The 17,486-nt window shown below is 40.9% G+C and overlaps 1 protein-coding gene across 6 annotated transcripts in view; it reads right to left on the bottom strand.

The window, feature by feature from the left end:
• Positions 1 to 17,486, bottom strand: part of banp (BTG3 associated nuclear protein) — a 186,278-nt gene that overhangs the window by 122,938 nt on the left and 45,854 nt on the right. For all 6 annotated transcript variants that reach the window (XR_013497607.1, XM_078210746.1, XM_078210742.1 and 3 more), the window contains 3 exons: positions 15,533 to 15,645; positions 12,276 to 12,475; positions 7,926 to 8,048 (listed from right to left, as the gene is read on the bottom strand). Coding sequence is in view for 5 of the 6 variants with exons in the window: in XM_078210746.1 (XP_078066872.1) it covers positions 7,926 to 8,048; positions 12,276 to 12,475; positions 15,533 to 15,645 (436 nt within the window). In the remaining variant the exon portion in view is untranslated. The remainder of the gene's footprint in view (positions 1 to 7,925; positions 8,049 to 12,275; positions 12,476 to 15,532; positions 15,646 to 17,486) is intronic.

Here is a 17,486-nt window from a genome sequence, read left to right on the forward strand (position 1 = left end):
TCCTGTTTCTAAGCTCCACCCAGAGTGACTCGCTACACGACTCCTCCGAATTGTCCTCCCTCTGCACCGCTGTAATATGCTCTCTAACCAATACCGCTACTCCCCCACCTCTTTTGGCCCCTCCTCTGTCTCGCCTAAAACACTTGTACCCTGGAATATTCAGCTGCCAGTCCTGTCCCTCTTTCAACCAAGTCTCTGTCACCGCAACCACATCCAAATTCCTCGTGCGCATTAAGGCCCCAAGTTCGTCTGTTTTACCTGCTACGCTCCTTGCATTGAAGTATAAGCACTCCAGACCCCCAGGCTCAGTGAGGTCGTCCTCCCCCAGAGTGCTCTTCTTCTTTGCCAGCCTTGTCCCAGCCCCAAGCTCATCCCCAGCCACCACACTTATAGACCTAATAGTTTGATCCCCACCCCCCTGCCATACTAGTTTAAACCCCCCCGAACTGCATTAGCAAAGCTCCCAGCCAGGATATTTGTGCCCTTCCAACTTAGTTGTGACCCCTCCCTCTTGTACAGGTGCCATCCTCTCCTGAAAACCTCCCATTGGTCTATGAAAATAAAGCCCTCCCTCCTGGACCAGTCCTTTAGCCAGGCATTCATTTGAACCAACTCCCTATTCTTAGCCTCACTGGCACGAGGCATTGGGAGCAGCCCAGAGATGGCCACCCTAGTGACCCTACTTTTTAACCTATTTCCCAACTCCCTGAATTGCTCTCTTAGGACCCCCCTACTCTTCCTATCTACGTCATTTCCACCAATGTGTATAATGACATCCGTTTCTTTATCTTCCCCTTTTAAAATGCCTCCTATCCGCTCGGAGACATCCGTGACCCCAGCACCAGGTAGGCAGACTACCATCCTGGAGTCCCGTTCGCCCCCACAGAATCGCCCGTCTGTCCCTCTAACTGACGCATCCCCCACCACTATCGCTCTCCTAACCCCTCTCTTCCCTTTCCGGGCCACAGAGCCTGACTGTGTGCCAGTGACCTGGTCACTGTGTCTTACCCCTGGAGAGGCACACTCCTCCACACTATCTAAAACAATGTACCTGTTTTGGAGTGGGACAACCACAGGTGACCCTTCTTCTAACTGTCCACTCCCCTCCCCTCTCACACCTGTCACCAAGCCCTTCCTATTTTGAGACCCCTCTGGAGACCTCCCTTGTACTTTACCCTTCTGCCCTTTACTCCTCCTAACTGTGACCCACGTGTCATTCTCCCGATGCCCCGGTGTAACTAGTTGCCTATAACTGCTGTCAATTTTTCTCCCATTTTCCCTGACTAGGCTAAGGTCAGCGATCTGCAGCTCCAGTTCCCTAACACGGTCCCTCAAGAGCTGCAGTTCCACGCACCTGGCACATATGTGAACCTCTGGGAAGCTCGGTGTTTGCAGGAACTCCCACATCGGAAGCACTGAACTGGCCGATCACTCATACCTGCCCTTATCCTTTATAGGGTTGGGTAAAAAATAACTAGCCTTGCCTTGCCCTTTTAGCCCAAGCCCTGTGAGCCAAAGCCCTTATAATGTACACTCTGCTACCCACTCACTCCACTGCCCGCTCCCGACGCTGCCCGCTGTATAGTGCAGACGGCTTTTTATGCTCCCGACAAACCCCCCAAGTAACGGCCTTTTATACTAAGACTCAACCTCCCAGAATCCCCTTCAGCTGACCTCATTTCCTCAATTCAAAACCCTGAAAAAAGCCCGCGAAATATACTAGGAATACCCTTAAATGAATAAATGAATAATTAAATGGGAATGTGAATTTCTTTTTAAGAATGTCAAAGGCAAGACTATGGCCAAAGATTTCCCGTTCCATCCGCCAGGGGAATCATAGCGGATGAGACAGAAAATTTGGTGCTCCATTTAAAGGTCCATTGAACTCAGATGGGAATTTCCAGTTTTGGGGCGCACGCAGCCAGAAAATCCCACTCCATTTGTTTAATTTGTCAACAGAGGGTAGCCTCGAGTAAAAGAGGTAATCTGGAACTGCATCACAAGACAATGCATGTAAAATTTCAAGAAAATTTCCCTTTACACAATGCCATCTGGCAAAAATAGTTGGGTTAAAGTTATCGCCCTCAGCTAAGACACCCCCAACTTATAGTGTTGGATTATACAGGGCACAGCAAACAATGATAGTGCAGACACACTCTGTGGGGAGTATTGGTATTGGAGAGCCCCACCTGAGCAATCCAAACATCTGAATATCGAAGGCGATTGACATCAGTGGAGGCCGTTAAGTGGGCCCCCACTGGGCGCCACAGCCTCTGCGAGTCTCCGACTGCTGTATTGCCGGCACCGTCAGCACTGCGCCAATGATCTCCATATTTAAATCACAATCCCCCCCCCACCCTCCCCGCCAGGAGTGTTTCATTCTAACTGGGTTTACAACAGCTCCCCACTAGTGGGCAGCCTGACCCCACTGGAGAGAACAGAGGCCATAGAGACTCCCAGGAAGTCAGGCCCCCTGGGGGGGGGGGGGGGGGGAATGCCGAGAGAGAGGATGCTGGGATGCCGAGCAAGTCAGCAATGCAGGGTTACCACGCACGCACCGATCTGACAGATCGGCACATGCACAGTGGCCCACTCAGTGCTATGCTGCCGGCCTCTCCAGTAGGGAAAGGCTCTGCCCTGGGATTTTTAGTGTGATTCATGCTGAGGAACTCTGGGAGATTCATTTTGAAAGCCCCACTAAAAAAACCAGCAGGATTTACTCCAGTTTTTACGCGAATGCGACACTAAGAATCTTTTTGGGAGAATCCCAGCCAGCATCTTTCAGAGGTCTATCGTCTGCTCAAACATGAACCTTGCAGAGGCATGTGCAGCATTGTACTCTTCCTCTGTGGCACCCTGAGGGTGGCAAAATGGTGCCATCAGCTGAAATTTCCAGGGACGCATCTTATCTCCAAGGAGCCGGCCCTGCAATCGCTGAAGTCCTTCAAAACCTGTGACACCTAGGAGTGGTTCAGAATGTAAACAGAGGCCTTTCCGATTGATGTATGCGACTGATTGTTGCCAAGGAGCTCTCAAGGTCACATCTGTACAGTCAATCGCCTGTGGCACATGCAAGAAACTTGCATTTTCTGCAAAAACAAATGCTGTTGCAGCCTGGCCTTTGGGATGCAGACAAAACTGGGGACAGATTGGTGCACTCTCCTGAACAGGGCATCTGTCCCAGATGCACTTGTATGTCACTGACCAGGACTTGCCACACAGGGCCCTAGTGGAGCCCTGGAAGGAACCACTGGCCAAGGAAAGGTGGCGGTGACTGTTAGGGACCAGATCAGAAACTCCAAGGCATATTGTGAAGTTAACCTAGACCCTACCTTTTCATGATTTTGGCATTGGGGTGAGCATAAGGTATTTCACTCCAAGTATGATTCATTTGATCCACCAGGAAGCTTGTATCAAAACAAACTTTATTTTTAACAACACAGTTAAAATATATCAAAAAGAATTAGCATAACGTTTACCAATTGGTAACACTTAAACATGGCAAGGCATAATTTTTAATAACGAGCTATCGCTAAAGTTCCATTATAAGCAGTACCCCATAGATATAAATCCCTTTATAAATCAGCACAAAAGCAGATATGTTTATCTGGTGCTAGATTTCCAGCGTTGTAACACCTCTGGACAGAGATCCAGACAGGCTCCTGTCATCTGACTCTCACACAGCAGAATCTTAGAGAAAGAGATTTATTTGCCGTCAGATCCCAGTCTCAAAGCTCAGAGAGGAAATGAGAGGCACTGCTCTCCAACAACTCCAAACAGCATCTAAGCTTGATTTTTCTGTGTAAGCCTAGCTCCACCCAGTCACCTGACTTTCCTGTAGATTAACCTAATCAAGTCCTACTCTGCAAAAACCTCAGAAGAACACTAAAATAACAGAACATCATTAGTCCAGGTTAAAACAAACATTCCAGCAATTATGCTGCTGCAGTAACAACACGGAATGCTGGACACAGACTCAGCTGCACCGGTTAGAACAGACTGTTTAAAAAAAAATCCTGCACAGAAACATGACTCAAATATATTTCTTAAAGGCACAGTATTGTCACAGTGGCTTTTAATGCCACCGGCAGGATTGTGTCCAAATATTTGCGTTGCAGATCGTCATGGAGAAGCTGGCAAATGTGAGCAAACACGTTCGGGGACGTCCTATGCCGCTTGTGGCATTGCCTTTCACTCATCTGCACGGATAGACCCGTGCTTGAGCTAATGCTTGCTGGCGCACTGACACCTGGTTGCCAGCATCCTGAACTTTTTAAGGCCCCGCTGCCTCTTGCTGTTCAGGCCATTGCTGCTCCTGGCCTTCTGCCAATCTGCACTGGGCCCTCTTCCTCACCTGGATGAGAGTCAGTAGAAAGACAGGGTTGCCTGGAGCCTGCAACATCTAGGCTTCTGTGGATCTATGAATGAATTGAAAAATCAATGTAGTGAGGATATTCTTTGCAGATTTGCCTCTATTTCAGTGCCACCAAGCCAGTGCTAGCCCTGCGCCTGGCTTCCATCTAGACAGAGAGTCCCCTCCACACCTCTTTCAGGTGAATGACATTCTGGAGGGATAGAGATGCGTGTTGCTTTCGTTCTTACATGACTGTGCATGAAGTCATTGCTCTTTGACCAGGGTGATGATTGCTTTGTGCAAGAAACTTCCCTTAGACGCTATTCGGCTTGCCTCCATTATGTTCAAGATTCCATAAAAAAGCCTTGACAGCATAGAAAGACTTCCACATGAACCCTTGTCAGCAATGACCATTTACTGGGTAAAAAGAAGGCTTGGGGTCAGAGGTTTGCTGCCATCCACTAGGCATGCCCCTTCAGGGCACTCACCTCTCCTCCCTTCATCCCAGCCTCTGGCAACAGCAGATGGAAAACTGCACAGAATGAACACTGGTTGCTCCAGATATCGTTGGGATCTCGATGTTATAAGATTCAAGAGTCAAGGAGGAAAACCTGCTGCCGTTTGGGCTTTACCATTGAGATGAGAACACAACCGAGTATGTTTCTCATCCAGTTACCTGAGGATCATAAGAGTGCCCCTTTTGAGCTCCACCCAACTGTAAAGACCCTCTTCCCACTCCGAGGATTCAAGGAGATATTTAAGAATGGCATACATCACAGATCAAACATACTGCACCACCCTGTAGCCTCCTAGTCACCTGCCAACCTCACCCCTCCCCCACCCCTCTCTCACCACCAGCCTTGAACTTGCAACTAGCATCCTTTATATGCCTTCCCTTCGAACTCAAGTCCATTATGGTTCCCACGCCTACACTGACATCTCCCATTATTTGAGCCACATGTTTTATGTGTTTCCGCCCCCTCCCCCACATTAAACTTTCAGCTATCCAACTGTTACCCTTAACCTGCCACCCTTCTGCACCCCACTCCCCCTATCACTGTAACTATTCCCTCCACTGCCCGGTCCCCTAAGTTTAACCACCATAGATAGCATCAAACCCATCCTCATCCATCAGGCAGCAGAAAATCCAGTCTTGGGGATTTCACACCGTGAGAAACAGGAATGCAATTTTTTAAAATATCTGTAAGGAGCACTGGAAGGAAGAGAATCAGATGTTTCTCTGATGAGGCCAAAGAACTTTTTCTACAGGAAGCCAAGATTATTTCAGCAACCCTCTTCAGCAATGAGCACAAGATTATGGTATTATTTTGCAGACTGGACACATCGCTACATTCATGAATATACACCAAAAAGGACCATCCCTCTCCAACCAACCCTGCCTGGAAATGCTCTCTCCCATCCAACCACATGACCCCCAAGACCCAAAAAGCAAAGTCTTTCTTTCCATCCACGTCCCTGCACCTTCGGCATTCCCTAGCAGCTTCCCTCTCTGCCCCAGATGGCCTTCCTTCCTGCCCCTGGGTTTTCCAGCACCCAATCTCAATAGATGCCGTCTACAGTGGGGTCCTTGGAGTTAAACTGAGGGAACTGGGTAGTGCAGGCTGACGTGTGTAAGCAGTATCAAGCAGGTAAAAGCATGGTTACACATTTCAAAGTAGTGAATAAACACAACCTCGCCAGGCATATAGCAATGATATGCAATTGTAAATGTAAACATTTAAATTTCTGACTGCCGGGGAACTTAATTTGGAAGGGGAGCCTAATTCTGTCAGGCTGGCCTTTTAAAGAGCGTGCATGACTTGCTAATACACAAGAACACTACACAAGATATAGAAACATGAGTAGGCCACTAGGCCCTTTAGGTCTGTCCTGCCATTCAATACGATCATGGCTGATCTATGCCGGCCTCTACTCCTTTTCTATGCCATTTTTCATTTGAATACATGCAAAAGGGCTTCACAACTTTGTTCATCGGGAAGCGCAACCTGCCTTTAAAGAGAACATAACTGCAAAAGTTCATCCCGCCATCAGTAAACTGACTTTTGGCCTCACGCCAAATTAGGTTCCCTGTCTGTCAAGCTTCCCGCTGTTGGTGAGCCTGGAAGATGCCACACTATGATTTTATAGCATGTCCTATTTGGAGTCAAAAAGAATAAAAGAAGAAACCATCTCAAGTTTGATTTACAATGCCTTAAGGCCTTCTAACATCAAAGTAAATTTCCACCATACCTCTAAGGTTAATAATTTCATATTTAGGCAGCTACGAGTCCATCAGTAATGCACTACCAGCCAAACTATAATATTATTTGCCAACAATCCTGTTATCCAGTGTACTTACACAATCTCTATCCATGATAAATGTTCAAAGCACAAAATGCCTGCTAATGATGTCATTCCACTGATGAAGAATATCACCAATGTGCGAAATTCCAGGTTTTTTTGCCTGATTATGACTCTGTAAGATCTCACTGCCCACTTTATATAAATGCTATACAGATTTTGAAAAAGGTTGCTCAGAGTTGCAACAATCATCCAGATCAAAAAAAACCATATTCCACTGTTAACTAAAATAACTTTCCAACCAAGATCTCAGAATTAGTAAGAATATTTAATTTTTTGCATGTATCTCAAGTGAACAAACAGTGACCATAATTGCCCTGATGGCATATCCTCAGACAAAAGTCAGGAAATGCAAGAAGATTATTTGCCCAATTTTTAACACAGTGGCTCCAGCCGAATGTTTGGGGAGAGCCTCATCATCATGTTCCAGGTTCCTGATGTAAAAATGCAATAAATTCATCCATCAGACAGCAGAAAATCCAGTGTTGGTGATTTCACACCGTGAGAAACAGGAATGCAATTTTAGAAAATATCTGTAAGGAGCACTGGAAGGAAGAGAATCAGATGTTTCTCTGATGAGGCCAAAGAACTTTTTCTACAGGAAGCCAAGATTATTTCAGCAACCCTCTTCAGCAATGAGCACAAGATTATGGTATTATTTTGCAGACTGGACACATCGCTACATTCATGAATATACACCAAAAAGCATGAAAGGGCAGGTTGTTCCTACAGCTGTGGAAAGGGTCAAAATATATAGGTGTTGTTGTATTTTAGAATTTAGCCATTTTATTATACAAGTCAACAATGTAAATTATTTTAAGTTACATGTATTTTAAAGTTATTTTCTTTCCCAATCACTATTTCCTTTGGCCCTGTAAGTCTAATACTTCTGTCATTCAATCTCTCCCATCTTCCAGCCTATCACAGACATCCTTTTATGTCCTTGTCCCAGCCACCCCTTGCTCAACATATCTAACTTTTCCCAGCTCTGATGAAAGGTAACAGACCTGAAATTTGATTCTCTCTCCACAAACGCTGCCTGCCCTGCTGGGTACTTCCAGCATTTTCTGTTTTCATCTTATAACTAATAACTATATAGGGAGCCAAAAATCCTTGGGGTGTGCAACTAAGTGGACCAGTAAGTTATGGTTATTGCTAATTAATCTTGATACAACAAGAAAATGAAGTGGAATTTCTAAATTTCACTAACTTGCTGAGAATATTGTCCATGGTGTCTGTTCCTCTAGATGAAGGTTCTTCCTGTCCAACAACCTTGGAACCAATTGGGTTTTGACGATCACTATTTAATATTACAGTAGTCTGTGGTACCGTGCTGCAAGAAATAATGTCAAGTGAAAAAATAATATACTTGAACACAGTCATACATAAAAAGATCATAATGAAATAAAGTGAAGATAGAGTGTATTTAATTCCATATATACACAGATCAACATTTTGAGAAATATGTTCACTCATTAAAAATAAAATATATTGAGTTGCTGAACTGCTTCAATACTGATATTTCACATTTCTCTCCCCTCTAAACCTCTGCCACTATAACAATGCAGACATTTGTTTTGCCAGCCAGAACTACTTCAGACCTCCTTGACCAGGTTTCAGATAATACTTTTCACAACTTGCAATTTTACAGTTTACCGGACATTCACTAAAAAGTAATTTTGTTATTTAATTTTCATCAGGAATTCATTTGAGGATCATAACAGGTGATGAACTGATTGTTTATTTAAACTTTTAAGATAGCACAAAACATAAGAACACCATGGGGAGTTGCATTGTGAAGAATTCAGAGAAGTAATATACCAACCCACAATCCACCCAGCCAATGGCAGGCAGGAGTGGACCTGGGGGCTTTAAAGGGTGAAAAAGTTATGAAACCCAACCACAAGCCTAAAAACACGGTCTATTTCCAGTTTAACTACAGCAGGTTTCGAGTCAGTCAAGTAACTTGCTCTGGAGAGGCAAACCAGTAATTAAATGAGGCTCAATGCCTCAGAACCTGGGAACCATTTGAATCTAATAGCTACGAGCCAACTTGCCCAAGGGTCAGGAAACCCAGCAGCCAAAACGTAGGAGGTGCTAGATGCAGAGGATGTGCTTTTCCAGTCCTTCTTGTGGGCCAGGAGGAGTACTTTCCTCAGCCCCTCAAGCAAACATGCCACAATTCCTCCCCTCCATACAATTGGCTCAACTCTACCGTGTGTGGCAGTGGGGAGGGGAGGCGTGGGAGGTGGGGGGATGATGGTCAGAGAAACCCAGGAGTTGCAGAGACAGCCAACGCAAGACATTTGGTTGTACTCTCCATTCAAAGATCACAGCCAGTGGAAAATATAGATCTGTGTAAAGAATAGTTGTAGAAACAATTCAATTTGAAAGTTGATGAAGCCAGGGAGTAATGTGACATTTTACAAAAAGACTCTTTGTACGATGATTGTACAGTCATACAGCACCTCTTGGATAAATACAAGGAGACAATTGGCTCAATTAAGGGAGTTTAAGTGAAACTCAAGACTAAGCCTAATAGTCAACCAAAAAGTCTCAAAGCAAGGGCGGTGCCATTTGTAATTTATTCCAAGGCCGAAGAAGAATTAGTACGACTTGTTAACAACAATATGTTAGAATGAGTGACTGGGCTATCCGTATTGTACCTGTCGTGAAGCCAGATGGTTCAGTTCATATTTGTGGTGGTTTTAAAACAACCATCAATCTAGTGTTGTATCCTGATCGATATGAAGATTTGGTTGCTAAGTTATCAGGTGGGCAGAAATTCAGAAAGATTGATTTTTCATAAGCATAGTTACAGATTAATGTAGCTGCTGAATCTCAACCATTGCTTACCATCTTAACTCATAAAGGTCTTTTGTATTACAAAAGATTGCCTTTTACAATAACATCTGCACCACCCCATTCCAAAGATCAATTGATCAGATTTTAAGTGGTCAAATTATAGATGGTAAAGGCCAACATAAAGTATCTAAATAGATGGACGCTCTTTTGGAAGCACCACGACCGATGAATGTGACGCAATTGAGGTCCTTTCTCGGATTAATAAATTATAATGGCAAATTTATTCCAAACTTAACCATATTATTGAAGCCATTGCATAATTTGTGAAACAGTCATGGGACTGGATGACAGAATGTGAGAAAGCATTCAAGGATGTCAAAGATGCTTTGCAGAAATCTGAAGTATTGGTTCATTTTAATCCAAAGCTACCATTTGCCTGTGACGCTTCACCTTATGGAGTAGCAGCAGTAGTTTCACATATTATGCCTTTGGAAGGAGAGCAACCAATTGCTTTTGCTTTGCGTACTCTAACTAGTGCTGAATCTAGCTATGCTCAGCTAGAAAAAGAAGGATTGAATATAAAAGGTACAAAGAATATATGAAGAGATTAACATAAAAGAGGGAACTAAAAAGCCTTTAATAAACATGGAAATAATAAAAAAGGAAAAATGAGGTCAATTTAACACCATGGAGGAGATATTTTCGCCGAGGCAGAGGGTACGGTTGAAGTACTAAATAAGTAACTTACCTGGAAGGGGAGGCTATCAATGTAGCAGTAAAGGAGGGGTTGAAGCAATATTGGATTAAATAAAAATAGATAAAGAGGCATTTAAAAGGTTGAAAAGCTTCCAAGTAAGAAAATGACTTTATCCAAATGAGAGCCATCCTAGGCAAAGGGTGGATATTGTGGAAGTTCTAGCCACAATCTTCCAATCCTGTTTTGACACGAGGTGGTACCAGAGGACTGGAGGATTACAAATGTTATACAACTGCTTTAAAAGGGGGGAGATAAACCTGGCAACTACAGGCCCATCAACATAACATCTGTCATTGGAAAACTTTATATGTAATAACCTGGGGCAGAATTAACTTTTATTTGGAACAGTATAGGCTAATAGATCAAAGTTATAATGAATATGTTGAAGCCAAAACGTGTTTGGCTAACTTAATCAAGTTATTTTGTTAAGTAACAGAGAGTGTTGATGGAAGTAGTGCTGCAGTTGATATTGTGTAGATGGACATTCAAAAGGTGTTTGACACAGTACTGCATAATAGGCTTATGAGCAAAATGAAAACTTGCAACATTAAAAGGACTGTGGCAATGAGCATATTAAATTGGCTAAGTGCCCAAGAGCAGAGGGAAGTGAAGTAGAAAATGTAGAGAGTAATAAAGTTATTTTTTTCAGCTATTTCCAAGTATGATGGCCACTACCTTTTTGATGCATATATTAATGACTTATGGGCACACAGGGCATAATTTCAAAGTTTGCAGCTGACACCAAACTCAAATACAGTCAACTATGAGAAGGACAGTAGCATACATCAAGTGGTCATATACAGAATGGTGAAATGGACAGACAAAACATGTTTTAGTGATGTGTGAAGTGACACATTTTGGTAGGAAGAAGAAGTAAAAGTAGTCCAAACTGACGGGTACAATTTTAAGGAGGCGTGCAGCAACAGAGTTACCTGGGACTACATGTACACAAATCTTAGACGGTGATAGTACATGTTGAAAATGTTATTAGAAACACAATGGGATACTTAGCATTATTATTGAGGAATAGATTATAACAATTCATGTTCGCCAGTTAAGGGAAAAACAACACATTATTTTCAGATAAAAGCTATAACAGAGGTTTGCAGCCTCATGGTTGTAATCAGCTCCCTGGAAGGTTCAATAACAGAAACCCAAGCCCTCCAGAGCGATCCATCAACCTGCTCCCTAACTGGTTCCCCAAGTCATGTGATCCTTACTCTGTAAATTGATTCTTAAAGGGACAATCATCACATCCCTCCCCTTCTAAGTCCTTTTATACAATTTACACAGTCCAAGATAAGTAAACATTTAGTACATGAATTTAGTCAATTGTAAATTCTGAATCCTTGTGGAGCAGCATAATTTCTTTGTCTGGGGCACTTCCACAGGATTGCTGTCAGCCGAAACCTGTATTTAACTTGATCAAAGATCACAAAGTGTTTCTTTAAATTTTCAGCAAGGATTACAAATCAGGTGATTAAAGACTCTGGTGCTAAAAGTTGGTCCTCAAAATAATTCATACTATGTGCAAAGTGAAGAAAATGCAATTAAAATTGCTGTGACAGATTGTCTTTTATGCTAATTGGCTCTTTATATCTTTGTCCTTTGGAATCCTTTTTGAGTCCTTTCTGATCACCATCAGTTTCAATCAAATAATCGTAGCAGTAACTGATCTAATACAGTTTATAACTACAGTTGTAGAAATTATGCTTTAGATACCAAATGACATTGTTTATTAGTAACAAAAATGGGATATCAGAAAAAAAGACAAAATTCACAGCAAGCCTGTAGCACATATTCAACCTTATATAGACACTCCATGTGTGGTTTAAAAACTCCCACCTTTCACACTCTCATGAAGACAGTTAATAACTATCTGGATTTCGCTGCTGTACAGCAGTCAGCTGCTTCAAAACAATAACGCACTTCTGTGTTGCATACAAGTTGCGTGCAATACATTTTCCTGAATACTTGTTTCCATAGCACAAGGTTTACCTGCGAACTTTGTTCCATGTCTGTGTTGCACCCAGAGGAGATCCTGCCACCATGGGGACCTGGATAGGACTATTTTGTTTATTAAGAACCAAGTCTATTTTTTCTTCGATAGCTTTACAAGTTGCTTCCACAGCCTGGATTTTAGCTTCAATACTATCCAGACGCAAACAAATGGCCTGATTAATATCAAAGAGAATGGACTGTAAAAAAAAGAAGAAAAATCATTTTGTAAAACACTGAGAAGATTGTAATTTGTGACTTCCACTTTGGTTTTATGAATAAATATTTGAAAAAGGATAATTTTATATCCTTGTCGAATTACCAACTTTTTAAGTGGGTTTGCATTTTATCTGTTCACTTTCAATTACGACACTGACTTTCAATTATGACAGTGTATCAGTTTATTTTGTTTAAATGGACAAATCCATACTAAACTTTTACTTTTGACATTTTTACAATAGCCTTAAGTGCGGAATGCTCAACATCTATGAAAGGAATATTTGAAAAGTTGGAAACCTTTCACAAACCAGGCCAAGAACTGAATAAATGAGAATTTAATTCCCAAGTAGAAAGCATGTATAAATTATAAACATTTCATGACAAATTCTCAATATTATTTTCAATAATGTGAAAATATTACAATTAGTACACACAATTAAGCTAATTGAAAACCTGAAGTTCACAAATGTACACTATAGGATTAAAGAATAAATAAAATTGTCCAAACATTTCACTGCCTTAAAGTAAAAATATAATGCTCAAATGCCCCATAAGGCCGAATAACCTATATGAAATATCTATACATTGGAAATTTTTTAAAAACATAGAATCCATAACCATCAGGTTTTTATTTAGTTTTAAAACAAATGCATCAGATATTAGTACTTTAATCATAGAAATCTGCAATTATTTCACCAAAAATATTTTGGAAGATTATTAATTAAGCAAGACAAACAGCTTTTCTGTACTCGACACTTACAAGTGTCCCTCTTTGCTGGATATGCAGCAACATCACCATCTAGTGGTTACAATTGAGTATGGCACTAGTTATGAAAGCAATACCAATATGACTGACCCAGAATTTGCTGGGAAAGTAATGTGTATTTCCTGGCATTTGCCATTATTAGAGCATAAAATGTACAGTAGTTGTGCAAAAAAAGAGAAACAGTATGAATCGCTGGACACCGCTCTGCCATTAAAAACAAAAGAACATGATAAATAGGAGGAGGCCACTCAGTCCTTCAAACCCACTCTGCCATTCAATTAGATCATTGCTGCACTTCAACTTCAACATCATTTTCTTGCAATATCCCTTGACGTTTTTAATATATAGAAACTTATCGATCTCAGTCATGCACATACTCAGCGACTGAGCCGCCGGAGCCCTCTGGGGCAATGAATTCCAAAAATCTACCACCAACTGAGTGAAAACAATTTCTCCTCATCTGAGACTATGCCCCCCTGATTCTGGACCCGCCCCCCCCCCCCCCACCCCCCTACATCTACCTTGTCAAGCCATGTAATAATTTTGTATGTTTGAATGAGATCACCTCTCATTCTTCTAAACTCCAAAGAATAAAAGCCCAGTTTATTTATCAGGCTAGCCCTCTCTCCCACGAATTAATTAATTTAGTGAACCAAGGCCCACAGAAACAGGGGCTCACTGTCAACCTTAAACTACTGGATTTGCACGGCAAATATGCATTAAGTTCACTTACTCAAAATTATGATAGGTATTTAATAACATCATGACCTTTTTATGTTGGGATTTATGTTCCTGTAATGCCATTCAACATTTGAGGTCAAGAAAAGGAAAAGTGAAACGAGGAAGTCTCACTCCTACCAGTAGTGAATTGTTGCTGGACAACTTTTACATCATTACTTTTCTGATGTCTATTTGTCTTTCTGGCTCAATAAATAGTCTTTCCCTCTATTTATTTGTCTTTCTACATATAATTAAAACAAATTTCATCTTATTTCCTTTTCCATTGTTTCTCCATTTCTTTCTCTATTGATGATTTGGATTAAGGAAATTCACTGGTGGTCCCATCATTCACCAAAGTCCCAGATGCTCAATTATCAAATTTCACTTCCAGGAAAGTGCACAAAAGGGTTTTGCGTTGGAGAGTGAGGAAATTAATTTAGTTCATATGACAAGCCATGAGTGCCCCGATTCTAGAAAGTTTTTGGGCTCCTGAAACATTATGAGAACACAATACAACATAGACAATGGTGTTAGCTATGGCTCAGTGGTGGTGCTCTCATCTGAGCCGACATGTTGTGGGAGTTCAGCCCTGATTCTAGAGACTTGAGCAAGTAGCCTACAGGATAACTGAAGGTTCTGTTTTTTGAGTTCAAATTTTATCTATTCTGAACTGGATAAAGTCCATATATCTACCAATGGGGTAGACGATGTTCACAGTATGTTCAGTGCATGATCAAGGGCAAGGATACACAGGTAAAGGGCATTGATTGATTATCTAAAAAAAGACTCTGGGACACTGAGTGTTGGTGATGGAGGAGACAGATATACGTGATGCTGTATTCTGTAAATAAATGTAGAATTAAGTAAAGATTGGTTTCTGATTTTCTACTTTACCATTTAGCTTCAAAATGAATTAACAGAAAAATCATTCTACCTATTGCCCAAAATGGCATTGACAATGATTTGGGAACAATATTAACTTCATCTTTTTGACATGTAAGTAAGTAGTCAATCCCAAAACCTAACATAATTAGAACTAATTCAAGCTACACTGTTCATTTTAACTGAACATCTTAACATTTTCACGGAATTAGCAGAATGCAGACTTAAGCTTCTGATTCCCAAAGCAGTTCTGTGTTTCATCTGGGCCATCAATTTATTCAGGAGTGTAAGAAATATTTCGCTACAAGGAGGAAAGGACTTGGTGAAGTATTACCAGAGACCACTCGGTGAAGCTCAAAACAATAATGCAGAGCCATTCTCTCTTCAGGTAATGATGTGTAAGCCAAATAAGAGGTGATTAAGTTATTTGTATATTTTATTCCAAATCAGGTCCCAACTTTTTGCAGACTCCTGACTGCAGAGATGAGTTGCAGTTAACGGTCTCCAAACAGTAATGCTGTACCAACTTCAAACTTCAGAAAATGGTGCTCACTTCCAAAATATATTTTTTCACAGATTTAAACATTTGAAATGTAATTCAATAATAACTTTCAAACAGTAATTCTGCAGAATCTAAATTTGACAAAAGTATACCCTTTTCTGACATTACCTTTATTGTTGCATCTTGGATTGGCTGCCCATTTGAAATATCTACACGTTGGCGTTTAAGAGCTGGTTGTTCAATCCCATCCTCAGACTGATGATTCTCCAAAACTTCTGAAACTGATTAAATCAATTGTACATGTTCAGTATTAAGTTTCTTTGCCTTCTGTATCACATAGGCACATATTGTGGAGTCTTGAAAGCTGTATATAAAATTTGTTGCTCTCGTTAATTTGCACAAATATTGGCAACAGAACTAGTGCAGGAGTATCCTCTGGGCCCCACAAAGAAAGTTCAAGTTTGCCACTTCCACAGACATGCCGTTAACCTGTCCCTCCTGCCACTTTCCACAAATCATATGATTCATGCAGGTGCGCCTGGCAAGCAACAGAGCCATTTACATAGCCTTAGCAGGTAGCCTCCAGACAGTATGATTTTCTATCACTTCCTGCTCATCTCCCACCATACAGCAGATGGAAAATCAACAAGAGAATTTAAATGCAAACTAGGAGTAGTATATTCTCTTATTTCGGGTGCAGCCAGTGAATTTCTAACTGATATAGCTGCTCACACATTTACAACAGGCTCAGAATTAAATTCATAACCACCGATTCATCATTGTGTGAAAGTATGAAAACAAATCTGACCCCAAATGACCAGACACACTGTGGTATGAAAAAATTGTCACTGTTAAGGACATCAATCTTAGCAGTGTACGATGAATTGGTTTATACAGGGATAAAATTTATGTAGTGCAGGGATATTTCATCACAGCACAATTATTATTAATTCTGTTGCTGCAGCGTGATTTAACATTCAATGTAATTTCAATATTTTAACAATAATAGAAATAGATTTTTGACTCAGCATTCAGGTTATATTTTCTGTGTAGGACCTCATGTTCTGTTACAAAAAATGAGTTATATTTTTCTCCGTGTATGTAGTCGAGGAAAACATTTCACAGAATAATTGGAAACCAATAGCAGTTTAGTGTTTTTTTACTGACAGGAGGTCAGTATGACCACGAATGACACATTGCCAGGCACTTTACCTAATGACAGGGAAGAAAATAACTGCAGATAAACCAGGCTGCTGTTCTGTACCTTCTAAGTTCAGATCCAGCTATGTTTGTTGGATCTGAACTTAATGAAGCAATGATAATTAAAGTGATCATTGTTCAGCAATGATTCATTGTAGTCCGGACCTGTTACAAATTAAATTCCTTCCTTTGCCCATGTTATAGTGCAAGTGCTCTGTTGTCAAAATAAAGCTACAAGAAAGGTTTTGGTAACATTTTGATAAATTATGATAGCTATTGTTTTCTTTTTAATAGGCAAACATATTTTTCTACAGAAGTTAATGACCAGGATGTATTTGCTACTGGTCTGTGTTTGATCCTTTCAAAACAATGGCTCTCAATCCATGAGACATCTACTATCATAGTGATACACTTTGGCAGAATTCGTATAATAAAAGTTAAAACCAAAATTCATTTTCATTGTTCTACATTCACTTGTCTAATCCTATGATATATATTTTAAAACAATCTGTTTGAAATTACTACCTGTGACTGAAAAATTCAGAATAAACATTCCACAGAAATTCACTATTTCAAAGAAAGGCTGTAGTTCAATCACATTTTCAGGTGGAGATACTTTCAAATTTCCTTCAATCTCCTCCACTAACACTTGCTGGCAAGCCTGTAAAAGGTCCGTTCTTCAAAATGTTTGTCCACCATTTAATTAAACAGAGATTCACAGGTTTATGGAACTGCTACATTCCAATCTATTATATAATCTCAAATACTAATATTCTGATTCAATATTAGCAGGGGACATGGGGTACATCCTATTTAGTTAACTCTACAATAATCTAACCCTTTATCGTCTAGTATCATCATTTCAGCAGAATTATTTTTAATTAGAGGAAAATATTGAGCCGATGTTGCAGAATCCATTTCT

This window comes from Mustelus asterias, chromosome 4 (genome assembly GCF_964213995.1).
Source record: "Mustelus asterias chromosome 4, sMusAst1.hap1.1, whole genome shotgun sequence".
Lineage (NCBI taxonomy): Eukaryota > Metazoa > Chordata > Chondrichthyes > Carcharhiniformes > Triakidae > Mustelus > Mustelus asterias.